Raw genomic sequence first — 27,155 nt, 5'->3', positions numbered from 1 at the left:
TTTTAATTATGCAAGATGCTCTCTCTTTAGGGTAGCTGGGCATGTTCATTTTGAAATTCTCAACTTCTGTTGCTTAGAAGTACCAAAATTCACTATTACATTTGAAATACCTTCTTCATATTTACATTTAGACTATTCCATGAGACAGGCAAATAAAACATGTACATAGAAGAACTACTAAATGAATTCCAGACCTGATCATGCTTGGCAAGGAAGCATATAGATTTTCTTAATCACTTATAGCAGATGTATTTCAAAGCGAAGGAAAATTTGCTTTTACTATTCCTGAAGACTCCTACCAGAGGTACAAAACTCTAAGGAAGAGATTAAAAGCATGCTGAAAGCAGCATCTATAGTCTTAGTGATTTCAGTGGACCGTGAATCAAGAGTGGGGAGCAAGACACCATTAGAAACCCCACTGAGAAATAACATATGTCGTCAGCATGGCCAGTTCTTGCAGGGAAAGATGTAGTGCAGCGCTATGAGTGACATCATTTGACTCTAAGTGGTTCAGCATAATTACAAATTGTAGCCATATTTTTAATATTTTTAAGCTGAACTCAACCGCACAGGTTAGCTGAAAGATGTCTAGGACCTTTAGAATTTTACAAACTAATCACTTGCAAGACAAAGATGTTATTATTGTAGTACCAGAAGTGGAGAAAATAAATGAGATTTCTAGGGAAAAAACACAAACAAAAAACCCCCAAAACAAACAATAAAACCCCACATCCGGATTTGCTAAGGACAAAGGTTACTCTTAAAGCAGGTTTGCCTGCCTTAAGCAGAATAGATTTCTCCTTCTAGAAGCATTCTGCCAGCCAGCCAAAACAACTCAGAATAACTTATATGTAGAATATTAATTTATCTGTAAATTAATTGGAACATTTTAATGACAGAATGCGTCAGACAGAAACTGTACCCCGTTATTAACCCAACCACAATCGGCAAGATGGTTTTTTCCATTGAACGAAAGAGATACAAAATAATACATCGTTCACAGGTGATTTAAAATAAACTCTTTACGTAGTTTCAGGAGTGCAATTAAAAAAAAAAAAAGATAATAAATTAAATATACCAACAGACTGATGCATATCTTCTCATTAAGAAGTGTCTCACAGTTTTAAAAAAAAAAAATCAAATAGCAAGGATGATTTTCTTTCCTATGTTTGAAAGCTAACAAGTTTAATGATATAATATTTTCATGCTAATAATCAACATGTGCCAAAAGAAGAGTCAAGATAGCACAGGCCACTGGTAATGAAACAAAATCTTATCTTTAGGTCACCAGTTAAATCACCGACAAGCTCAATACATGCTTAACAGACTCGACAACTGATACGGCTTCTGTCTATTTGGGGCTGTAAACCATACTCCTCATCATGATACCGAAGTGCTCAGTTGGTGGTCTTGATCTTTCTGCTTATCCCTAAGCAACCAGAAACACTGATGAACACACAGCAAAGGGGCCAAAAATCGAGCAAGCTTGTGAGTGTTCACAATCAGGTCACATCAGTGGTGGTTTCCGCTATCTCTGTGATCTTCTGTCCCCTTATAGTAAAGCCTGAATTGAAATTCTATAAATGCAAATTTTTGAATAATTTCTGTTTATGCTCAAAATCTTTTGATCCTAAATACAGACTTCTTTTCTGAACAACAAATTTATACTTGTAAAGCTAGATATAATGCATTTGTTCTATATGGTCTTAAGCTATGTTATCAGGGACTTCTTGCCTTCTGCAAGTTGTACAGCTCACTTTGAAGTTCTAGAATAGTCAGTAACTACGGGAAAAAAGATAAAATCAAGCCATATTTGTCTTTGTGACAAATTTGAAATATTACAATAATGTAATCTCATTGCCAGATTTTCTATCTGCCTAGCTGAAAGACAGGCTAATGAGAAAAAGGATTCTCATCCAAAGTACTGTCAACTTTAAAAATCATCTGTAACTGCAGGAAAATCTTAAACCTTTAATAATCTTGAGAGATTAAGTTTTCCGTATATGAAAATCAGGCTTTATCTCCATGAAACTGCTTTCTTTGTAGGAGTACGAATTGGTAAGGTTTTAAATGGACATTGCTGACTTTATAGACCACTGCAGGGCTAAACAGACAAGATTCTGCAAAACATACCAGATCCATCTGTCCAAGTCTTATCGGGATAGACTGTTTGTTTAAAAACAAAACAACCCCCCAAAAAATCCCACTCTCACACTGGCTCTCCATGAGACAGATCTTCATGCCGTACCTCTCTGATCTGCAAAGTATTTTCAATATTTATTTCAAGCTTTGTTCTATTTTACTTCTTTCGGAACAGTTTTCTAAGCGTATGCCTCCTCCGAGGCAGCCTGTCAGCTATGGGGCCATAAATACTGATGCTACCCAGGCCTTTGGAATACTATGCCTGGGAGCAAGAGAAAAGGAAGAATAGCCATCGCGTTTAAGGTGCACGTTTGAAAAAAGACAACTTGGATAGGTCAGAATTGTACTACATGAGGATGGCTTGCTGATTTATTTGATATTCAGCTTGCAGAAGAAAGAGGAAGAGAGAAATAAGGGGGTGAGATAATGTTAAGCCAAAAAAGCTCATCTATTACCAGGGCATCTACAGATGTCCTTGATTTTAAAGCATTCCTGCAACATTTAAACTTTTGGTTCTGGTGGGAAGGTAAAAAGGTTAACTACTGTAAAATCAGTCTGATCTTTGTCTAAAGATAAAAAAAAGGATTATGAAACTATTACTTTTTTAAGGCTAGTAGTGCTCTTGATCTATAGGTGAATTGTTCTTTAATAGTCAGAAAATAAATTTGAGTTTTTTTCTGGCCACTTGTGTGCTCCTGTGTATAACCTAACATTAACAATGACCCAGTGACTTATATCCACCTAAAAAGTAAGCACCAACAGTTCAACCAGCACCAACAGCATGCCCAAGGCTTTCCAGAATCCAGCGAAAAGCATGAACTCTTGAGCACCTCCTGTCCCAAAACTTTACCTAAACCACAGCCCAGTGATTAATATCCACCCAAGTAAAGTGTTCTCCTAGGCCAATGGCTGCCCTCATCCAACTGTGAGCTTCCCATGCTCCAGTAATGTACTTCAAGCCATCCACTCTGAAACCTAATCTGAACACACTTTAAAAAAAAAAAAAAAAAAAAAAATCTAATTGTAACTATAGCTTACAGACCCATACTGGGTGTTTTTGGCCACAAAATAAAACTGAATTCTAGGGCCCTTCTCAGAACCAGCACATATTCTAACTCTATGAGCCTTCAACCAAAATGATGAAGAAACGTAATTCTCCAGGCTCTGCTGCCCCAAATTGTAAACCCAACTGCGAACTAAATTCTGGTATTAATCATATACAGTATGTACAGCGACAGATGCACAACCTTGGACTAGCCACGAGCCACTACTCCCCACCGGTAAAGCCCACAGCAGTGAACAAGCCTCACAAGATGTAGCAATAAGGCCAACTCCTAAGTTTCTTACCTGAGTAATATCCTTTGCTGCTAAGTCAGCCAAACTCAGATATTAACCAGATTTCTGCAGATTACACTTATGTAGGAGCTAATACTTGCCTTAGAAACATTAGTGTACGTTCTAGTCTTATAGAGTTTGCAAGATGCAACAGCACATTCAGCTCCTCTGGCATCACTGTTGCCCTAGACTTTAATCTCAACCTTAGTCCCATGCTAGCCCTAGCACTACCCTGTCTTCCAGTTCCATAAAAGAAATAACCTATAAGACCCTACTCTCTGTTGCTGCTAATCTTAATTACAGCCCTGTGGATTTGCAGGATTCAACATTAAACAGATCTTCAAACTGTTGTCTGGAAATAGATGTAGCACCTACCAACTATGAACTGTGATCTGGCAAAGCAGAAATATCAATATTTTGACTGACAAATGATAACATTCATAGATCTTTCAGCCTTCACAGTGATGTCTAAATATTAACTAATCACCAGAACTGTGCCATAGGGATAGATCTTTGCAGAACAGTTTTATGACTAAACACAGAATCCAAGTATTCCCTCATGCTTCTTTCATTCTAACAGAGTGAATCTGATTAATTTGAAGTTATATGTATATCTACATGTTTAACTATTATATTTCTACATAATTTTTGAAACAGATTGCTATACACACACACACAGATGAAAAATAAGCAATCCCCAAACAAAACTAGTAGTGTTGTACAAGTTCTTAGCTCTTACAAATAAGATTTTAATGATTTATTCTTCTGGAGAAGTTGCCTTTATCTGTTTTAAACAGACTAAACCCAAAGTAATTTCAGCTATGGAAAAAGATGAGGAGACAGACAGAGGGTACAGTCAAGGTCATGCAACACCAAATCATTTCAAACTCTACCAATCTTTGTGGATGAGCTCTTAGTAAAGGATTTCTGTGGTTTAAACCTAACAGCAAGACAAATAATTATGGCTCTGTTTAGACAAAGTGTCTTATCAATAGTAAAAATCAGAAACACAACAGAATATTGAACCAGCTCATAGTTTACCTTTTCTTTAAGGTGCTGAGAACATGGTATTGCCATTATTGTCACCAAAACTTTCATTAGCTGCAAGCTAATTTCTTTGCAGTCTTCCTGGCATACTTCAATCAATGCTTGTACACAACAAAGCAACTGTTCCATATAAAAGACCTATTTTTTAAAAAAGCATAAATTTATTAAGTTTTGTTACAAAAATATAACATGAGAGATATGGGAAATGACAATAATAAAATCTGAGCACTGTATAATCCCCTAAATTGGTAACATATTGATAGTTTCGTGTTAGTTCTTTTCATTACTTACATTATACTTTTTATAGAATACAATATAATCTTCCTCCCACACCTTTTGTTTGTATTTACCTCGTCCTGTTAACAAAATAAATGACCCTGCTCTTAATCACACAATTGTTCCACTGTGAATAAAAATCAAAGCATTTTGGAATGTGTACCGATAGTACTTTCTCATTCTGAAGTGCAATTTATTAATTAATAACATATTTGTTACAACCCTTTCAAATATTATTCCATGTTTGACTATTTTGAATGGAACAATAATGGTTAAATACATAAACCAAGAAAACCCGAGCGCCTGCTACTATCTCAGTCAATTTATCTCATTTGATGCAATATAATTCATGTTATCTTGATCCAATTGATAGCAGTTGAAGTCAATATTGTTGTCAGTTAGTTTGCAATAGCTTCTGTGATAAAGTGCATCAGATACTCTATGAAGCTGTCAGATTACATTCAATGAACAGAAGAGGCCATTGTTACAAATTCACTTCCAAAAAATAAATCAAGTCTAGGAATAAGTTAGCTATAGATGTTATTAATCTTACGGACATGGTCAATCCTTAGCTAAACAGTGTCTTTGCAGCATTCGCTGTCTAAAATAAAGAAAGATTGTTTTCCAAGACCAAAGGCTAGAACAATTCCAGCAAACACTTCAGCTGCAGATGAATGTGTCTATTGTATCTAATGCCAAATGGAAGTGGTAAGCTTAAGACCTCATAGCAATTTTGCAGGTATACTTTAGGGAATTGTTATTTGAACAATCAGGTTATAGTGCTTCCAGTTATACGAGTTCCTAATCATCACAGGCTTCATGGAGATTAAGATTAATTTCTGCATCACTGGTACATATTCCATTAGGGAAGAAACCTAATGAGGGAAGAACTTCAAACATACATCTTACATTGGCTCAAAAAGACAATTACGCTAGATTCAGTCTACACACATGAGTAACTGTTTTAAAGGGAAGTCTGCATCTGACATGAAGTCAGAGTTTTCTGAAGGCACAGCACTAGCCCTTTTTTGGTCATCTTAAGAGCAGAGGCTTAACAAACTTTCGGTGGAATGAAAGCTGGGATTTCATTTGTGGAGGAAAATGTAGGGATTCTTCTTGTGCATCTCTAACAGATCTATTTCCACATCTGAGCAACTGAAGAGGGAGAAAAAAAAAATCTCCATTCCACGTTGAAGAGAATCTCTCACCTCCTTATACAGCCACTGATGAATATTCTTCAAATGTTAAAATGAAAATGGTCTTCAGGCTCAGCCATTAGTTAAGGGTACACTTGAGAGTAAATTTCTAATTTATAAAGGACTTCCTCCTAGATTCTCACTTAAAGAGAAGCAACCAGGCCCAACAGTTTACAAAGCATGCTCCTAAATGTACACGTAGGAGTATTGGTACCTTCCTTTTAAAACGGAAAACAATAATAATACAAAACAAAAATAAGAAGATGATATTAAGAGGGAATCTTTCTTGGGAAACCTGACATGCCAATTACAATGGACTGTGAAAAGATTTCGGTCATTTCTACTGATGAGGAACGAAATATATGATCTTGTTTGACTGTGAACATGAAACATTTAAAAACACGGGTTAAATTCTGCCTCTGATCAGCCAAGGTAGTCCTCTATTAGTACAGTACATACTAAACAGCTTCTTTTCACCCCGTCATGCCTTTTCACTTTCCTCCCACTATCTGAAGCCTTTTACAGCAGTTCTTGAAACCACATCTGTCGAGAGGATGGTCTGCTAGGAAGTTTTTGGGAATAGCAGATTTGGCTAGGAAACTACAACAGGCCCAGGGAGGACAGGGAAGCTCCTGTTTTGTCTCAGACGCACGTCCACAACTATATCCTGAGATAGGGTGGAGGAGGTGTGCAAGGGAGGGATAGGAATGGGAATATTTAGGGAGAACAAGGGAAAAAATAAGTTTGAGAACCACTGGTCTAAAACTGTAGTCTGTTGTGTATTTGCCAGTTATCCTTACCTCTTCAGATCGTTGACAAACTCCAGCTTGTGACAGTGTGTTGCCAAGATCGGTCAAATGAGGCTGTAAGATTTCTTTTGGGCTACCTCGAATCACTGCAGTTAGAACCATTATACAAGATGGCTTAGGCGTCTTCCCAAAGGCTGATAGGATTAATCTCAACGACACCTTAGGACTGACAAACATTCCAATCAATTCTGCTGCTTTCACACACTGGAAAAAGAACAGGAATAACTTTAGGATTTTCCTGAAAACACAAAGACCATGCAACATATCACGGGCTTTTTCTTTTTATGCTTCCAGCTGTTACTTTAAGTGCTTCAGCAGTTGCCTTGTAGGCCTCTTCCACTCTCTCAGTAATGATTATATGCATGAAGAAATTTTCTTGACATGTGTTCAGTAAGCACATAATAAGGCATGCAAGCACTCTTCTCAGCATCAGACAAACTTCCATGAGAAAGTAATGCACAGAAATGAAGTGTACAACTTCCAGTGTAATGAAGTCTCTAGCTTAGAATAACCAGATGTTGCAGATTTAGTGGTTTAGCATTTTGTCCTCCACATGCTGTTCTGAAGAATGCTCTCAATGCACCTACCACCCGTCTATTAAAAGCAACAACAATAAAACCCCAGAAGAGGGATTTTTTTGTTATTATACTATATTTTGACACTGACATTACAGATCTGGTTTACTGTGGAAGCACTGCCATGGGGGAACCCCACTGCTTTCAATCTCTTCTTTAACTGAAAAGGCTTAAATTACTATGTATTCCACATGATACTCATGCTCTTTGATACCGTCTCTGCCTTGCAGACATATCGGTACATTGTATTCCACATGAAATACCGTAACACCAGAGCTTACTCCCTGACTGATGCCCAATATTTACAGTCAGGTGCATGAATAAAGATATAGTCAACTACTGCACCGTTACCTGTGCAACAGGCACATTTCTTCCTAACCCATTTATTTAATGGTTGGCTCGCTTCCCCAAATATGAAAGCTTATTTCCCCTTGGTATGATTTTTAGTCTAGTGATTTAGCCATGGATTTTTAATTGCACCTAATTAATACTTGAATCATCCTAGTTTTTTAGTCTCAATGGAAGCATGTAGCCATGAATTCTATAGTTTAAATCTGCACTATATATAACTGTTTCTTTTCACAAGGGTGAAGACTCAAAACAGTTATAACATACTCTGTGTAGATGTGAACCCTGTCCTCCTCCATATTTGCCATAGAGAAAGAAAAAGACTCTTAGTGCTCTGAAATCTGGAAAAGGACAATACAATTAAACAGTTCAAAAATACGAATTGACGCATTTTTATGGATCAATTTATCTGCTCATTTTAACAGGGGAAAAAGAAAAAAAAGAAAAAAAAAAGAAAAAAAGGGTAAGAAACCATCTGGTCTTTTACTCTTATACATCTCATTTGGTATTATTAGGCAGGAGAAAGACATGCACATTTTCCAAGTTGGTGGCTGCTCTGAAAAGGGTTCTACAGTAACAAATGATAGAGGAGATAATCACAGTATCCTGGGAAGCAGCATCACTAAGGAGATAAAAGGCATTCACAAACAAAAGTTGCTGAATCTTAAATTTTGTCACAAGGAAGAGTAAAATTAAATATAGAAACCATCTCCTAATTGTGAATAAATCTCTTGGAAGCACCTGCGAGAAGATTAGTGGTGGAATTCTAAGAAAGAGACAAGTACAGTCAAAAAAAGGAAAGCGAAAACTATGTGCTGCTTGAACACATACTTTTGATTTTATATTTACAGCAAAAAGCACTAGATGGGAAATTTGACCAGGAGAGCAGGACCACATGGGTTTATTCTTCTAATTATTTAAGTTTTCTTATATATTTTATACAAGCACTAAGGAACTTGAAAAGCTGCATACCCACAGTGGCATATCTCCTACTTCAACCCTGGGGCATTGATTTCCTAAGGCCCGTATATCCCTTTTTGAAACAACATGATGACTTCTGACACTATTCCAGGTTTACTTCTCTCTACTATCCATCAGTGCGTGACTGGCTTACCTTACAAGCTCAATCTCACTGAAAAGCAATATGGTTAGAGATCAGATGCTGGTTCTGAAAGGGGAGGTGGAAGGGGTGGAATAGGTAGAAGGGGATAACAGTGTAAGAACTGGGGGAAGGGGAGGAACAATTCAGAAGAAATTAAAGGAGAGAGACAACAATTAGTACTGAGAAAGACTAAAGACAACAAGAAACTGCAGAAAAAAAAAAAAGAGAAAAAAAGGATCTTTTCAGAAATGGATTTCACAGTCTACATAGCTCAACTGATAACAGGAACCTAAAGAAAAGCCTGATTTAGGAAATCAGCTTTTCTGACATTGGTTGGACTGCTTGCATTAAGTCAGCAGAACACATCCTTCCAATTTCCCAAAGCAATAAAATTTGCAGCTTTAAAGTAAGTTATGTGGATTTTTCTTTTTGTTATATGTATGTTCTCTTGCTTGTGTAGAAATATAAACAGAAGATTTTTCTCTTAAAATTATAAAAATGTTTGTATCACCTGTCTATCCTCTGCTAAATTTATCTAATGTCTTCAACTACATGTGTTTATTGATAATGTTGATCAAAGTGTTGACAGCATCAACTGTTAGGAAAAAGGATACTAGTTATTCCTCACAAAAACCATGGAAAAAAAAAAGGCATTTTACAAGCATTAAGTCAAGTATTCAAACACTGAATATGGGTATCACATGGAATAAACATACCTCAATGTTTGGTTGGAATTATGGTTGGATTATGCAGCAGGGGGAGATAAGTGAAATTAACTTGAAAGGGCATGACCTGCACATTTTTTTAAATGGAATTTGTTGCCCCAAGGTTTTTATACTATAATCTGCCGCTTATGATTTTTAAAGAGATCATTATCAATGCTTCGTGGGGTTGGCATATCAACTAAATAGTATTTAAATAACTTTATTATTGGTCATCATACCAGTAATAGAAGAACACATTTATTTTAACACAGTATGTATGTGTAATGTTCAAATGTTTTTAACATCCATAAAAACCTGAGCCTGATCCTTCAGTCACAGGCAATTTCCAGTGACCTAAGGTAAGGTCAACCCTCAGAAGACTGACTCAAGACTATAAAAGATAGGGTCTTTATTCAGCGTACAGTAGATACTTTAACAGGGTAAACTTACATTTTTAACCACATCACTTTCTTCATCCAAGCATGCTTGGTACAAAGTTCTAAGCAGTAGCTCCATGTGTTGTGTTATGTGATCCTCTGCATGTAGCAATAATGTATACAGAAGCTGGGATGCTTTTATTCTTGTGCTTTCAACCCAGTCCGTTATATCGTGACAGAGACCTGGAAGAATTTTGGAGAGATTTCTTGACACAAGTTCCCGACAACCTAGTCCTGGTCGAGTCACTAGAAGAAAACAAACAAACAAACAAAAAACAATAAAAAAGGAAAAAAAGAAAAAGAGATATCAAAGGAAAAGTCAATGCACATTAATCCTTAGAAAAGTTTAAAGGCTCTGAGATAACAGCTATGGGTGTCTGCTTCAGCAAGGAACAAAATATTCCAAATGCTGCTGAGGAATTTACCTGGGCAAGCTGCATTTCTTTAATATATATTGCAGAATTTAAACTCCACACAGCTCTCTTAAAATTTATTTATTTATTACTGGATGGTGATTTAGATTACATGTTTTAAAATGTTTACAGAAGAGGAAGAGAAAGAGTACTAAAATGAATATGGGACATTACCCACTTTGGAAAACACAGCTTAATAATTTCCTTTTATTTTTTATAGCAACACAAATCCCATTAAAAAACAAACTGAAACACACAGAAGTAAAACAGAAGAAAGACTTTTGCATGCAAACGTTGTGGTATCACCGAGTTAAATGTAATTTGGAGGGGGAAAGAAAGGTAGAAGTCACAAATAGTGCAGGGGACATAAACTGCAGTAAAATAACGTCAATTGTGCCCGCTAAAGGAAAAGGTTAAAAGTGTATCTAGCAAATTAAAAATAGAAGGGGTACTATGACTTATACAAGTGCTGTGTAATAGATCAAGCCAACAAAATTGATATTATTTTAAAAATCACAGCTATTATACAATCTCTTTGCTAAGGCCTTTTCAGGAAGTTGTTATTTTTTGTTTTTACACAAAACCCCAAAGTGTTACAAATACATATTCCCTACCTCAATAGAGAATGCAGATTTCTAAAGAACTAATAAACTTAACTTCCCCAACAAATGCTTACTGTCCTGTCTGATAATCATCAAATTTACATCTTAGCGCATTTATAAATCACTGACACTCAGAGAAGCAACTTGACCAATATCACAAGCAACTATCAAGCCTCCACTTTTGTACTTTACACAAAGCTAAGACAGTGCTTTCCAAAGAATTGCAATAAACTTTTTTAGTGACTTTTTCTACAGGAGAATTTTTTTTCCTTTACACTGTACATGCTTATACAGACAAAATCTGAAAAGTTGTTCTCTAAGAACCACCAATTTATTATCGCCACTCACGACGTTCACATACTGTTTTGAGGAAGAAACATTATTCATTATGAGGTGTCAAAAAACACCGAATGTGGGAGTACATTTTTTATTTCTGGTACAGAGTTCTCCTGTAAATGCTTAGAAAGGAAATGACTGAGTTGTCTCAGCATATTTTCCCCGCATTGGTCCGTGTAACTACAAATGCTAAAAAGAAAACAGACTAAAGTAAATGGCCTGAAGAATACAAAAGGCTTATAGGCATTAAGGCTTATAGAAATGCCTATGAAATACCTAGAGTAGGAAAAAAAAAAATTTCAAGCATCAGGACATGAATTGCTCCTTCTTTTGTCAATGGAGGATAACATTTTGGATTATGAAAACTGACAATGAATAGCAAAAGGTCAAATAAAGAAATCAACTTGAGACAGCAAATACAGACTGGCATCCTGAGGCATAATTTTGTTTAAAGAATTTGGACCATTCTTTATCAGTAGTTCCTTCATTTCAGATGTTCAAATGCAGGCATTTATCCCTGTAGCTACTCCTGTCAAAGACTTCCCTGCTATAAACTGTCTGCGCCTGTATCCTAAGGCAATGACTGCTATTGCTCAATGGAAAACTATTCAGTTGTTTGGATGACACCAGGTATGAGGTCTAACTCTTCCTCTGACCTGCAATATCTGTCATCCTGAGATCAAAGCACAGTGGCTCATATGTCAGGTTCATTAGCTTGACAGTTGGACTAAGACAGTTAACTAAAATGTACTATAAACTCACAGTTACAAAAAGATATTCCAGGACGTTGAATAAGTCAGAAGTAAGAGCAAAGAGTTAAAATACATCATAATAATATTATAAAAAAATAGAATGTGTGTGGAGGGGAAACATGGGGGAAGGACAGACATAATAACTCATACATATACAGTCTGTGATAAGACACCACAAATTATTACTTGAAACTAAGGTATACTAGCGTCTTTGACAAAGTTTTGTATCTGTAAGACTAAGTAGACGATCACCCTTTCCTCTCATTTTTCTTCTATTCTGTCACATAAAGCCTGACTGTTAATAGGACATACAATCTGGAAGTAAAGATAAGCAGCAGGAAATTATATCTTAAAGTCACCATTAACTTGGGACTCAAGAGTGTACATGTGTCACATTCAAGCCTTAACTGTGTATTTCTACCAAGCAAGATGCATGAAAAGTCAATTAAATGCAGGGCTGGAGTGTTGCCCAAATATGTGTAGCGCATTTATTATGCTAAGAAGATTATTTCAGAAAGTTTGTATAATTTAATTTATGAAGTAATTGATAGATGTCCCTTTCTAAAAAAAAAACCACAACAGTCCACACACACACGAAACCCAACACACACCTAGAGAAAACTGAACAAGGTAACAGTATTAGCAATATAAATTATAACAACTGTTTCAAGGACTAGCACATAAAGCCTTTGATGACCTTCACTATATCATGGTCATTACAAAATAAGTAATGGAACTTAGACACTCAACTTCAACAGTTTATATATGTTAAAAAATTCTCTGACTGCCAAAAAGAGAAATATGTTTCTGCCATCACTAGTGGAAGTAAAAGCATTCTTTACCATTTATAAAACCCTGAGGTAATATTATACATAAAATAAGGGGAAAAAAAAATTGAAAAGGATAACAGATCAACTTGACTGTCTTCAAAGCTAAACAGTTCTGTCAAACAGTCACCATTATGAAGTGCTTCCCCTTTCATTCAAGCATTACTGAGTAAAGCAACTTTAAAAGAAAAAAAAAAGTCTCATTTCAAAGGAGAAAGGACTCCGGAACCTACTGTCATGGAAAGGATTTTGCTGCTGGGTATTCTGTGATGTGATTGTCAGGTAGGCACAAGTCAAGCATGAACCTGTTCTTTCACACCAAAGGAGTTTTTGTTCTGTTAAATACGAGTATAGAAATCAATAAATGACCCATTTAAACCCTCTCTCTCACCAACACCCATATGCATATTTTTAAACATTAACTTTACAAACCTGAGACAGGAAACAAGTTTCAAGCTACCTATAAATCGTATGGTACTAAAAAGTAATCTACCCATGCTGCATATCCTGCGTTTTTGTATACAATAAAGCAAATTATTGTTTCTGTTCCCATGTTCTTCATGTACGCTGGTAGATTTTATTTAGCATCCCAGTGTCTCACAAAGAAGTCTGAAATAATTTCACTGCAAATTTTTCTTCCACACCAATTCTGTAGATCATTAATGCTGTGCCTAGTTCTCATTATTCAAGGACTCAGCTCACAGGTTCTTTCATCCTGCCTTCCTTTCCGGTCATCTCTGTGCCCACCCTTCACCTGACTGCTGGCTAATGGAGAACCTTCTGCTGCTTCTGCATCACTGCTTTATCTCTTTTGCAGCATAGGCATTTTCACTTACTCTTTCTCCAAAATGCATTTTGGGATTAATGGAAAAACTGAATGTAGTTACTGAACAAACGTTTTTTACAATTTAAATTTAACATAAATAATTTTAGATACATATATACTATATATTTTTTTTCATATATATGCTACCCCTATACGTTAACTAATATTACACCTTGGAATGAATATTACACATTCTGCTCTGCTGTTATTACTGCACTGCAGCTCTCAGGGATTGTTCAGGAAGTAAAAACCACTTTCAGTGCAACACTTACCTCCTTTGGGATAATGTGATGGTGAAACACTAAAATCCAATTTATCCTTCAGATCTTCTTCATTCTCTTTCTCCCACTGCAAGCCTATCTTTTCCCAGTAAGTCCAAGCCAGTTTCCTAGACATAAAGTAAGAGTTTTATACCATCATGCCCCCAAAAGAAAAGCATTTTAAAATAAGACTTCCAGAAACTCTGACTTCTTAAATTCAGCTGGAAGGATGGGAAGCATTCCTGCCATTTAACCTACGCACATTAAGTTGAGAGTTTATGCTTCTTTTGTACTCAGTGCACAGAAGTCACCTCTTCCAACAGATAATTCTGTCTCTTTCTACCTCTGTCTTTGTCTCTCTCATACTTACTTGAATGTAGCATAAAAGAACAATATAACAAAAGTTACTGAAGATAATGCTATCGTTCTGGGTTTAAGGAAAAAAAAAAAAGAAGTGTTTTTTTCTCCTCCAAGCCATACATCTGTGAACATAGAAACATTTCCACGTACAACAACTATTTAGGGGAAAAAAAGAAAAGAAGAAAAAAAAAGTGTTCTGCTTACGTATTTTCAGGAATTTCATCAGTAAAGCTGCCAAGTAACAAAGGGATCAACTTGTGAAAATATGAATATCTATCTCGTAGGTGCAACAACCATTCTCCAATGACAGTTGTAACAGCATGCCGAACCTACACGGATACAAAGAGGCTATTTTAAACATGTCAGGAAAATACCAGAGAAATTAAAAAATAATATTTGCTTTCGGTCTATAAGACTTGGTAAAGTGCATCAATAGTCTCAGAAGAAATTACAAGAACCCAAGATTTCTGCACTTGCAGCAAGCATCTTAAATAACATGCAAGGTATCATGCTCCCTCTTGTGTTCTCACTCTGGCTTAGTTAGTCTTAGACTATTTGCTACACAAAAGCACATCTTCAAGAGGAAGACAAGATACAGACCTAACTCAGAAAACTCTAATTCTCATGGCTAAGATCTCTCTGAGAACATAAAACCCCTACATTTCTCTGGAATCTGAAGCTTTCCAAGCACATCTCCAGAAGACAATTTTCTCTGTTCACTATAAAGGAAGCCTAAGTTAAATACTGTGAATACACCCACTCAAAAATAAAAATATTCTAGTTATGATTAAGTTGCACATTTTAAAATTACTGCCTCAATTGCATCTTATGAAAGGACCAATACCATAAGCATTTGTTAAGCATCTAAAAAGGCCATAGAATCAAGTCCCAGAGAGATTTAACAGAAGAATTTAAGACAGAATTGAAGGCACCCATTAAAATAAAAAGGTGCCTACAAACTTCAACAGCCTGCAGAATCAGACAGCAGCTGAATAGGTCACCAACCTTGGTTTTGGATAGCTTATAATTGCCAAAGCCTGTATGTGACATATTTATATATCTCAACTGAAGGAATGAAAGCTGAAAATTGGAGGGGGGCGGAGGGGGGAACACCAAAAAAAACTACCCCAGAACAGATTTAAAATAAAGGCAGCAAAAAAAAAAAAAAAAAAGAACACACCTTGGGAATCTCATCAAATAATCTCTGTGCCAGATGAGACAGAACATCATCCACAGATTTTCCATTTCCAAACTGTATCACTGCTCCGGTAGCCTGAATTACATCAACACGAACTCTGTAGTGCTGGTGCGAAATTGTTTGCATTAAGGGTTTTATCAGAGATTCTGACTGCATATGGAAGTGCTCTGTTAGGGCAGAGAAAGAGAAACTTCAAATATGCTTTTCTCGGATTTTGAGCAACAGGATTTCTGTAACACTATGAACAGCAGCCTAATTAATGTCGCTGCATTTATGTAGCATGCAGATTTGGCTTGATACTATATTAGAGCTGAACGCTAGCCCACACGCACTCCCCTAGCCCCCTCCTCCCACTATTATCCACATGCTGTAACTGCTCAGCATCCATCCCTGGCATGGTTCTTCTCCAGCAGATACTCCAAGGCCTGCAAAGTACACCTGTGAGGGTGCGTGCAACTTCTCTTTTCCTCTCTCCTGGTTGCATCCCTGTAACCTCCTACCGGTTCCTACCTCAGCCCCTGTCCCCCCGGGAAACCGCAGGCTCACGTCAGCCCACCGCTCCCCTCTTTGCCCATCCCCGGGCCCCACCTGGCATGGCCTGGGCGCAGGCCACGGCGCACCTGCAACTTTCACGCCTGACCTCGGCATAGTGGTCGAGGAGGGTGGCCTGGAGGATGCGGATGACATCGCTGAGGTAAGGGGCCAGGGAGGCCCCGCAGCGCTGCAGCAGGAGGCTCAGGAGCTGGACGAGGCCGAGGCGCAGCTCCTCGCTGGGCTCAAAGCCCTGCGGCGGGCAGAGGCGCTGGGCCAGGGCCGGCAGGAGGACGGGCAGCGCCTCGCCGGGCCGGTCGCCGTGGCTGAGCCCGTGGCAGAGAAGCTGGAGGGCGAGCTCCCGGCACCGCTCCGCCGCGTCCCCCGCCAGGCAGCGCGCCAGCGGCCGTACCAACTGCGCCCCGAAAACCTCCTGCACCACGGTGCCCGAGAGCGGCCGCTCCTGCAGCTCGGCCCGGATGGCCTCCAGCGCCCGCAGCCGCGCCGCCCGGCCGCAGTCGGGCTCCTGCAGGCAGCTCAGGGGCCGGCTCAAGGCCTGCGCCACCTCGGCCGCCCCGGCCGCCGCCATGCTCCGCCGTCGCCACGGAAGTGCGGCAGCGTTGCTAAGGACGCGCGAGGCTTTTACGACGGCGGGCGAGCGCTTTACGGCAAGGCGGAGCTGTGCCGAGCTTTATCGGCCCCGCGTGTGGCGGGCACTGACAGCCCCGCTCTGGCGGTGCCGCTGCCGCTCTGAGGGGACGTCCCAGGCCCCACAGCGAAGCACCGAGGAGGCAGGGCGGTAGTTTCAGCAGGTACGATCGCTACCAGCAGGAGAGCGACCCGTTATTCGTATCACGCGGGGAAAAAGAGACACAAACCTGAGAGAAACCCACGGGTGGCCCTAGATGGTGGAAGGACTGAAGGGAAAGGCAAAGCGACCCGGCCGGAGCCTCCGTGCCGGGCCACCGCAGCGCAGCAGGGCTGCTGGGGATGAGGGTGTTGCTGTGCGGAAACTTTCCCCTGTAACATGTTAGTTGCATCACTTTTTCCCGTCTGTTTTTTCTCTGGAGGGATCAATACTGCAGTGGCAGTAAGTCACTGGTTTCTGTAACAGTTTTTACTGTTCATTTATATTAGTTAATGTGTATTTATATTGTGTTCATATTGTACTTACATGTGCTTTACACAACATAATGTTTTGTGTGCTATTCTGGTGACTGTGGAATCAACACACATCAAACCAAAAGGGTCGTCAGGGTCTTTTTCTTGTCTAATTGTACTTAATTTAAAGCGCAATAAACTACAGAACTAATTCAAATTATCCTTTTAAAGTAGCCTTGTATTTACCAGCAAGGAGTTTATTCTCTTGTTACGCTGCTCCTGGCTTGACTGCGAACCTTTGGGTCCTTGTTCACCCTTTATTCTGTGGGAACCATGAGTGTGAATTCTCTGGGAACAGAGGAAATATTAATGTACATGGGAGTATCCCTAACAGCGTGCGCTGGCACCTGGCCCAGCAAGGGTGCTGGCCTGTGGCCGAGTCCCAGCTGCGACCACACTCCTCATGGGCCTTGTAGAGAGGTGCTCCTGGCTGTGATGGTTTTACTTTAAATACCCAAGTGACCAAGCTGGTGAACCGCCCTTCCCAGCCCTTCCAGAGCTGTGGGATGCAACAGGCCTGGCAGCTCCTGTGCCACAGAGAGCGCTGGGGCTGCCATGCTCCTGCCTCGACTCAGCAGCCCATCCTTTGTGGCCAGCCTGTCCTTCATGGCCAGGCCATCATCCTTCATGGTCAGGTCGCCTTTCATGACCAGGCTGTCCTTCGTGGCCAGGCCACGTTTCGTGGCCAGCCCATTGTTCATGACCAGGCTACGTTTCATGGCCATCCCATCCTTCATGGCCAGGCTATTGTCCTTCATGGTCAGCCCATCCTTCGTGGCCATGCCCATCATTCATGGTCAGGCTACCTTTCATGGCCAGCCCATCCTTTGTTATTGGGCTGTTGTCCTTCATGGCCAGGTTGTCCTTCATGGCAGGCCACCTTTCATGTCTAGGCTGTCCTTTGTGGTGAGGCACATCCTTCATGGTCAGCCCTGTCCTTCATGGGCTGGCTGTCTGTCCTTCATGGGTTGACCATCCTTCATGGCCAGGCTATCATTTGTAGCCAGGCTACCTTTCATGGCCAGCCTGTCCTTCGTGGCCATGTCCATCCTTCATGGCCAGGCCACCTTTCATGGCCAGCCCAACCTTTGTGACCAGGCTGTTGTCCTTCATGGCCAGCCTGTCCTTCATGGCAGGCCACCTTTCATGTCTAGGCTGTCCTTTGTGGCGGGGCACATCCTTCATGGTGAGCCCCGTCCTTCATGGGCTGGCCATCCTTCATGGCCATGCCAATCATTCATGGCCAAGCCACCTTTCATGGCCAGCCTGTCCCTCGTGGCCATGCCCATCCTTTGTGGCCAGGCCACCTTTCATGGCCAGCCCAACCTTTGTGACCAGGCTGTTGTCCTTCATGGCCAGCCTGTCCTTCATGGCAGGCCACCTTTCATGTCTAGGCTGCCCTTTGTGGCGAGGCATATCCTTCATGGTCAGCCCTGTCCTTCGTGGCCAGGCCGTCCTTCGTGGCCAGGCTGTCATTCGTGGCCAGGCCACCTTTCATGGCCAGCCCAACCTTTGTGACCAGGCTGTTGTCCTTCATGGCCAGCCTGTCCTTCATGGCAGGCCACCCTTCAAGGCCAGCCCGTCCTCCCTGGCCAGCCTGTCCGCAGCGCGGCGGTGCGGGGCAGCCAGGCCGCGCGGTGCGGTGCGGTGCGGTGCGGGTCGGCCCGGGTCCGGGCCGCCTCTCCCGCGGAGGCGGCGGGAAGGCCGCGCCCGCCGATGAGTGGCAGCGGCGGGACTTCCTGCGGGCGAGCGGCGGCGGGGCCGCAGCCTTTGTGCGGGAGCGGCGGGGTGCGGGGGGGAGGGTCCCCGCGGCGCCCCGCGGCCGCGGGCGGGCGGGCAGCGAGGGGAGGAGGCGGCGGCGGCGGCGGCTGCAGTGCGTATACCGGCAGCGGAGCCCCTTCCTCCGCCTCCACCGCCGGGGAAGGAGAGAGGAGCCGCCGCCGCTCAGCCGGCTCCAGCCACCCAGGTATTTACCGGCCCTTTCCGCCCCCCGCTTCCCCGGCGGCCCCGCGCTCCCTCCGGCGCTGCCCAGCCGCGCTGGCCGAGCCCAGCCGGGAGCAGAGCCCGGCGGGGGCCGGGAAGGGCCGATCCGCCCGCCCGGGCCCGGGGGATGCGCTGCCTCGGGCGCCGGGGGACGCGCGGCCGGGCCCGGGGGCGCCTCCTCGCCGCTCTCCCGCCCCCCGGGGCCTGTCCCGGGGCCGGGGGCGGCCCGGCCGCCGTGCCCGCTCCCCGCCGTGCCCGCTCGGCCTCTACCGCCGCCGGGGTTCCAGCGTCCCGGGCAGGGGCGGCTGGGAGGCCGGTGTGAAAGCTGCCCTCGCGGTTTTTGGTTTGTAAAGGAGCGGACATATGCTCGCTGGGGGAAATAAAGAGGGGTTTGGGGTCGTTTTCCCCCCAGTTACCAATTTTGGGCAGCTCTGCCCTCCCCATCTCCCCTGAGACCGGGAAGGGTTGCTCGCTGTAAAAGGGGAGATGTTAAAATTTACCAAAAAACCTTCTGTTGTAGAAAACTGTGTTTCTGGTGACGGGGTGGGAGTCCTCAAGGGAATAGGAAAGCAAGGCTTTACGCTGCCATTTAATAGCTGCTTGTATGATTAATTGCACCGTATTTCCAAAGGTTGACTGCCATCTAGGAGTTAAAATGCTCTTTTTGTACTTACTGGTATGTTGATTGTACAAAGATGACACGATTCAGCATTTCCACGTACAACCCCGGAACATTAAAACGTTCAGAATCAATAGCTCTTGAATAGGCAACAGGCAATACTAAAATGTCTTTGCTCCTCCAGATCTCTTTGACAAAGGATTTGGGAACTCTCTCTTATCTCTTTCTTGCACCATTTTCTTACCTAGGTCTGTTTTCTGTTTACAAGCCTGAAGATGGCTGCTGCTTCTTCCTGCAATGTGGAAGAAGATGAGAGCCTGAAGGGATGTGAACTCTATGTTCAGAAGCACAACATCCAACAGATTTTAAAAGAGTGCATTGTAAACCTTTGCATAGCAAAGCCAGACCGACCCATGAAGTTCCTGAGAGAACACTTTGAAAAATTAGAAAAGGTCAGTGATTTTCAGGGGACTTAAAATTTTGGATTTTTAAACTGAAAAAGATTGTTTAAAAAGTTTCAAATATTTTGGTACATTTTTTCTTTTAAATCTTAAATTATCAAGCTACTGTTAAAAAACAGGCTGTTAGAAGAAAAAACCCAACCCTTTATTTGCTGATGTCTGCTATAATGTTGGCTGTTGTATAGAATTTTTTGTGCATAATGCCAGGATTATAATTTCTCATCAAACTGCACTTGTTAAAAATGGCCTGAAGAGTTAGGAGCGTGCTTTGTGTTACGATACATGGTATGCTGAACTTTCATCTATGGGAAGAACCTGCCCGCAAGAGCAAAAGATGCTGTTCCCTGTTTATTCCAGTGTCAGGTGATGTGGTTTTCCCTTCCCCTAAAACTGAACAAAATCAGGAAACCAAGAAGTTCTGAAAACCATCAAACAGTTTGCCATTTAATTTTACTGCTCTAGGCCATCTGCTTTGCTTATCCCAGGATCTTCCAGCAAGAGGTGCATTCAGAGAGACGTCATATATTGTAATTGTCTTCAAAAGCAGCATAGAGGGGGAAGCATTTTAAAACATTCTCAGACAAATCCTTACTACAGCCTATGGGTGTCTTCTGCAGGAAGAACATGTTGTGTGAGCACAACTCTTCTCTCGGGATGGGATTTCTCCAGAAATAAATGGAAGCACAGGGCTGCAGGTTGTTGATTATACAAGTCCTCAGTCTGTCAGAGACTTTATTCGTGTACTTAGTATAAGAAGAGGATTATTCACTTTTTTTGAAGGAAACATCTAAAGTTTATAGGCTCGAGAGAGGAGTTTTATGTAGTTTTTTCCTTCTAGAGACAGAATTTTGTAAGGACAGAGGAAGAATAATAATACCTAGTGAATAATATGTAGAGCTGATATATTACAGGTGATACAAGCATTTTATACATCTCATTGTCCACTTTTCAGATAAATTTTTGTATAGGCGGGTATATGCGAAATTTGTGTAGCTTTAAAAAAAGGCAAATATTGCATTTTGGTGGAAGCCCAGTAAGAATTCCTGAAACATCAGGAAGGGGTAGGAAGTACAAGATATTTTTAAATTGTAATGCTTATTATTAAAAAAAAATCTCTTAGTTCTGCATATTCTAAACTTCTGAGAGCCAAGACCCATTTCAAGAGAGTGAAATCTGTTGAATTTCCTTTATCGTGTTATGAATTGTTATCCATCTTAATGTGTGCAATTCTGGACTTCCTGTCTAGCAGAATAAACACCATTTTCGCAAAAAATGTTAACATATGTTGTAGTATTTTAGAATATTCTCCATGGCTAGTGGGATTACTTGAGTTGTTGTACTGGGGGAGTTTGGCTTTATTGATCTAACACAGTACACAGAATTGAGACAGGAAGACAGTTCCTACCCTTGAGAAATTGTATATTCTTTCATGTAACCTCCTGTTATTTCCCAAAGAACAGCAGATACCAGAATTCTGTAGCAGGATATCGATCAGGATACAAACACAGAAGTTGATGGATATCATTTGTCTCAAAACAAAAGGAGATGATTTAAAAATAAGCAGTCTCAAGGCATCAAATTAGATGAGTATCATGCTTAGTATGGAAGGAAGCAATCTTGCCACTGACCCTGTAGAGCAGCCTGGGAGCTAAGCCTGCTGAGTCTAAAGGCTTTAGGATGGTTCTGGAGGTCTCCAGCACTGTAATTCTTGTTCCTACAGCCGTTTGACTTGCTTACCCAATCACCTCTGAGGACTTGCTTGAGATGAATTGCACTGTGGAGGATTTTCTGCTGTAAGATAATATTTTGACTTGGTCGATTGCTGAATAACAATTGAAGGAAGGCTTGTAAAGATAGAGAAATCATTTCAATAAGTTTTATCCTGTTTTTAGAAGACACTTGTCATATATAAGTATTCTGAAGAAACTTAACTGAATTGTGAATTTAGCAATTGCCTGCAACAGTTTTTTGTATGTGAATGAGCAATACACTGATATGGCACGTTGGCTATTAACTCCTTTAATTTTGGTGCTGTGTAGGGAGAGGAGTGAAAATGTTTGGGTTTAAGCACGATTTTCTAAATGAAGTCATGCATTTTTCCACCAAAGTGTGGTGTTTTGGGGTTCTTTTCCAAACTCATTAAAATAACATGTTCCACTGAAGAGAGCAGTAGAATGACAGCAGTGTATCTGTCAAAAATTCATGTGGGCAGTTTAGAGATGAAGTGTGGGATATTTTTCAAGTGGTTAAAAAAGGAGCTGGAAAACGTGTAGAGCTCAATCCACATCAGTGTACTGGAGCTACCTCAGAGGTGAATACAGGAAAAAGTTTATTTCATTTTGCTAATTCTTAACTACATCTCATAAAATCAACTCAGAAAAGCAAGATTTATTATCATATGCAAGATCAGACCATATCATAAATGCTTTTCACCTTACTTCCGATGACATCAGAGTTAGGTCCATTGCTTTCAGCCTTCATCTGTACTGCTAAATGAAGAAGGGCCAGGGACTAACCCCTGACCCCATGACACTAATTGGCCCCAAATATAATTCTTGGGTCTAACACGTCTAGGAGCAGGTTTGTTTTGGCAGGAGTGAGTTCGAGCAGCTCAGAACAGAGCCAGGGAATGAGCTCATAGTTGAGAGATGTGGACTGTCTTGGGCTAGTATTCAGGTCCACGGCTGGGCCATTTTTTATTTCAAATTGACATGGCCTGAGAGGGCTGTAAAGTGAGAACATGAATAAATACTTATGAATAAAGTGCTAGAGATTGAGGTTTGATGTTTGATTCTGCAGTCATCGTTTTCAGCTGGAGAGTGCCAAGGTTAGAAAGAAACGTCTGATGCCTTTTTAAGTTTGCAGCTTATTTGTATCAAGTACAGTATTAAAAAACATAACTCTGAAAATAATTGTAGGAGAACTTCAATGGATATTTTTCTGTTCACTGAATACTGGCAGGACCTGCTTGTCTTAAGATGCCAGTAATTGCTGGGAATCAGCCTAAGTTTCTATATTCTGAAGTTTGCAAGTCAGTTTTTATACGCTGTGACCTACAAACTTAAAGATGACATCTACTCTGATCACATTAGCAGTTACTTTGTAAAAATCTCTAACATTCCATTGAGCACAGAAAAGAGTTGAAAATGGTTTAGATACATGAGATTTTAAAAAAATTATGTAATGTTTTCATTTGGATAATTTGTTTTACATTTCCCTGTGACTGTATAGAACTTCTTGTTGGTGGATGGGGTGAGGAAAACCTTTCCCTTAGGGGTGTTAATTGGCTTTTTTAGAGCGGGGGAATAGACATTAGCTAAGAAACTGTGGCATTATTTTAACAGCTGTAATTAGGTCCTGTTTACTTCAGGACTAAAGAAGGCGTAGCAGAAAAAACAGGGAACCCATCTTTTATCTCCGGTTCTTACCTTATGTAAAAAAGTTAGTTACGAAGAAGTTACAGGCAAAGCCTTGTATTTTCAGCTATACTGAGACTACATAACTTTCATTAGTGTCAGGCTGTTTAGTGATGTGATTATATGATCAAAGGTGGAGCTGTCTTACCAGGCTAAGGTAGACTTTTGTTCAGCAGAAGAAAAATGTAATAAAGAGTAGAACTAATGAAGAAAATGGCACAAAAGAAGGGGAAGCGGCAGGAACCTGCAGGATATGTTTAGGCATTACCAAGTACTTTGCTGAAGCCATTTTGCATGCAGTGTATTTCAGAGCTGCGGCTTTGCTAGCTGAGCCAGGTGGTCTTTGCTGGTATCTTCTGGACCTGAGCTCTTTCCTGGACCCTTCTATTGCCCTGTGCACATACAAGAAATACTGTCTTGCACATACTGAACTTACTGTCTTGGATTGCTGTGGATTGGCAGTGGTTTTATGGACCCAGGGTGATGCTGCATGTCTTAAGATTTAAAGATTTAAAAAGAGAGTTTTAGAAAAACCTGGACTCTACCATCTGTAATTAAATAAATCAAAATGAGATTATCTGCGTAGCTCCACCTGGTGATATTAGACAGTATTGCACACAAAAGCGGTCAGAACAATAAAAGCATTTGTGCGAGAGGTTTGCTGTAAACTAGCACTGAAAACAAAGTGTGTAGTAAACTACAAATTCCTTCACTGTTAGTAAAATACAGTTTATTTATTTATCATAAAGAGTTTCAGAACCAAGGATATTTGAGCATCAAAATTTGAGCATCAGGCTTTTCTTCTGCAACAGTAGCCTCCCAATATTTACATTTTGTCACAACAAGAAATTTTCAATCAATAATTTCCACCAGAACCTGGCCAAAACAATGAAGTTCATTCTTATAAGTACAGGTGATTACGCTAAGTATAACTCATTCCTTTAAGATAAGCTGGGGAGAGGTTATGGATTGGAAGGAAAATCCTGTGGAGGAAAAACTATCAAAAAAATGCATTAACTAAGCAGTTTGATAAAGACTAATATGAGAAATATTTCTGTATCTTTCAAAGCTTGCAAAGCAGTCAGGCAGTATCTGCTTGGTGGTCAGAAATGTTGCTAAAGCACGTGGGAACATGCCTGAGCTACCCGAGATGCTGATAGCAACGCAGTGGTGGGAGCACTGGGTGCCCTTGCTGTGTGACTGCGGTTCTGAGTAGGCTTGGGCAGCCTCTGCTCCTGCCTCTCCACTGATACCAGTACCAGAGACAGCTGGATGAAAATCAGCTCATGTCTGCCCTCTGTGATTGCCGTAGTCAGCCACAGGCCGTGTTGTGAGAGGGGACAGTTTTCTTGGAACAGGTAAAGGAAAAACTAGGTGAATTTTTAAGACCCCTCAGGCAAGCTTTCCTAAACGCAGGAGGTTTTAGGGAAGGGTGGAGGATGATGGGGATAAGAGCAGAAAGAGAAAAAAAGTTTTTTCCTAAGAAATAAAATTGGTTATAAGTGAAGCCGTGCTCTTACTAGCTTGTGCAGAACATGTTGGAGCATCGCTGAGCTCCCTGTTTACTTTGTGTGTCTACAAGTGTGCGTAGCTTTCCTGGTCTCAAAGTCAAAAACTAACAAAAATGGAGCGCAGTGATGGAATGAGAAGGGAAGTCTGTCTGGATGTCGTCTTTGTTTCACATCTCAAGCTATCACGTTTTACATTCATCAGCATACTTAATCCATGTTAATCTTTAAGCAACTAAGTGGCTTTAAAGAAACAGGTTCTTTCTTAGCTTTAAACACATGAATGAAGTACCTTGCCAAATTCATGTGAAGTTAAAAATGGTGCCGGGTCAGGCACTGTCTGATGGCAGATTTCACTAGATCACAACAGACTTTGGGAAAGCTGCTGTCGGGCCTTTACAGCTAGAAACAGGTACATACACATATTTGCCCCCAGCTGACTGCGGCCTTTTATAGGCCCTCAAGCCTTATTTTACCAATCAATTTTTGAAAAAGAGTTTGCCCAGGCTTAAATCCTGTCTATGTTGGAGTCCGTGGCTGCAGAACTGGCTGAGTACCTATCCTCCTGCTTGTCTGCAGCTCAGCAAATCCTTCACTAATCTTTTGAGAGGCCAGTCAGTCTACATAGCAACTTACCTTGGACAAGGTAAAACTCTGGATTCAGGAATGTGAGTATTTTGAGGCTGTAGTCCTGCAATTCCTCCTCATTCTCTGTGTTTTACAGTCATCAAAGCATCAGGCAAGGCGCTCTGACAGCTACCGACCTTTTCCATTACAACTGATTGCTTAGCCAGGGCGAGGCAGTAGCTTTTCTGGAAGGCACTAAATTATCTTCAAAATTATTTCCTTTTATTCTCTTTCAGTTGTAGGAGGTGACTTGAGGAGCAGAGGTAGTTAAGCCTTTTCTGTCTTCCCACAGTAATTATTTTAAACTGAAGGGCATGCCAAATAGGAATGATAGCAAGGAGAAAGGCTATGTAAAAAATGATACAAATCAAACCAGATTTCCAATATGAGGATGAATTTTGGTTTTGCTCTTGTTTTTCAGTTAGTTTTCAAATAGTTCCTCATTAATATTTTCCTAAATGCAGAAAAAGATGATTCCTTATTTTTAAATACCTTTTTAATGCTGCATGAATTCATTTTAATTAGGCATGTAGAATTGGGGGTTGAGACTGTCCGACTAGACACCAGTAAGACTGGGTGGAGAACTGCAGTTTTCATAGCAGATTTAAGATTATTTGAGATTTGACTTTGTCAATTAAGAAAAGGACCTTAGATTTTGAAATGCTATAGGCAGGGGAATGAATTGCTTTCCGGTGTGCTCTGCTGAGGTCTGCACCTCTGTGGTTGCCTGCTTGGCAGCCTGTGTTGGAGCTGTACCCTGACAGCTTTGTAAGCTCAAGCTGTTGAGGTTCTGCAACTCCTGGGAGCTCAGCCCGCCAGCTCCATCACCCCTGGGCAACACGCTAGGGAACTGAGAAAGTGAGCTGTGGGAAACTCGAAATAAAAACATGTCCGTAATTATTTTAGTTTGGATTTATTGGCAAATTGTGAAGAAAAAAAATACTTAATGAGTTGTGAGCATCCCATGAAGGGTTAAGGCGGACACAGGGATTCTTGCCCAAGCGTGCAGTTCAAGTTGCTATCTAGCCTTAGTACCTGTACCAGTGAAGACACTTACAGCACACAGAAGTTGTTTCAAAAATGAAATGCATGGGGAAGGGAGGAGGATAAAAGAGAGGAAAAAAACCCGAGTGTATATTTAAGGTGGGCAGCCCAGCACGCATATTTTCATATTTGTATTAACATCAGATAATTTCTTAGAAGAGAGAATGAATTGAGTAGAATTTTATTGAAGAGTAGAAAACGTAGAAATGTTTTAGAGACAATTTCCAGTCTGAAGTGACTGAAGAAACACAAGATTTTGA

General features: G+C 40.9%; 2 protein-coding genes across 4 annotated transcripts in view; one reads left to right on the top strand and one right to left on the bottom strand.

Annotated features, from left to right (window-relative positions):
- The window catches only part of DNAAF5 (dynein axonemal assembly factor 5), a 30,661-nt gene extending 13,975 nt beyond the window's left edge, over positions 1-16,686 (bottom strand). The window contains exons 1-7 of one of the 2 annotated variants that reach the window (XM_075165245.1): positions 16,134-16,686; positions 15,528-15,712; positions 14,552-14,676; positions 14,000-14,115; positions 9,985-10,217; positions 6,797-7,009; positions 4,519-4,662 (exon numbers count right to left, since the gene is read on the bottom strand). In XM_075165245.1, the coding sequence (XP_075021346.1) occupies positions 4,519-4,662; positions 6,797-7,009; positions 9,985-10,217; positions 14,000-14,115; positions 14,552-14,676; positions 15,528-15,712; positions 16,134-16,665 (1,548 nt within the window). In that variant the 5' untranslated portion in view covers positions 16,666-16,686. The remainder of the gene's footprint in view (positions 1-4,518; positions 4,663-6,796; positions 7,010-9,984; positions 10,218-13,999; positions 14,116-14,551; positions 14,677-15,527; positions 15,713-16,133) is intronic. The other variant, XM_075165246.1, reaches the window with a different exon arrangement.
- An 86-nt stretch (positions 16,687-16,772) lies between these two features.
- The window catches only part of PRKAR1B (protein kinase cAMP-dependent type I regulatory subunit beta), a 104,054-nt gene continuing 93,671 nt past the window's right edge, over positions 16,773-27,155 (top strand). Inside the window, exons 1-2 of one of the 2 annotated variants that reach the window (XM_075165227.1) lie at positions 16,773-16,888; positions 20,088-20,291. In XM_075165227.1, the coding sequence (XP_075021328.1) occupies positions 20,115-20,291 (177 nt within the window). In that variant the 5' untranslated portion in view covers positions 16,773-16,888; positions 20,088-20,114. Of the gene's footprint in view, positions 16,889-19,067; positions 19,204-20,087; positions 20,292-27,155 lie in introns of those variants that run through there. The other variant, XM_075165228.1, reaches the window with a different exon arrangement.

The sequence above is a fragment of the Calonectris borealis genome, chromosome 16 (assembly GCF_964195595.1).
Source record: "Calonectris borealis chromosome 16, bCalBor7.hap1.2, whole genome shotgun sequence".
Lineage (NCBI taxonomy): Eukaryota > Metazoa > Chordata > Aves > Procellariiformes > Procellariidae > Calonectris > Calonectris borealis.
Note: the sequence above shows the minus strand (reverse complement) of the source record. Positions and strands in the feature narration are given on the sequence as shown.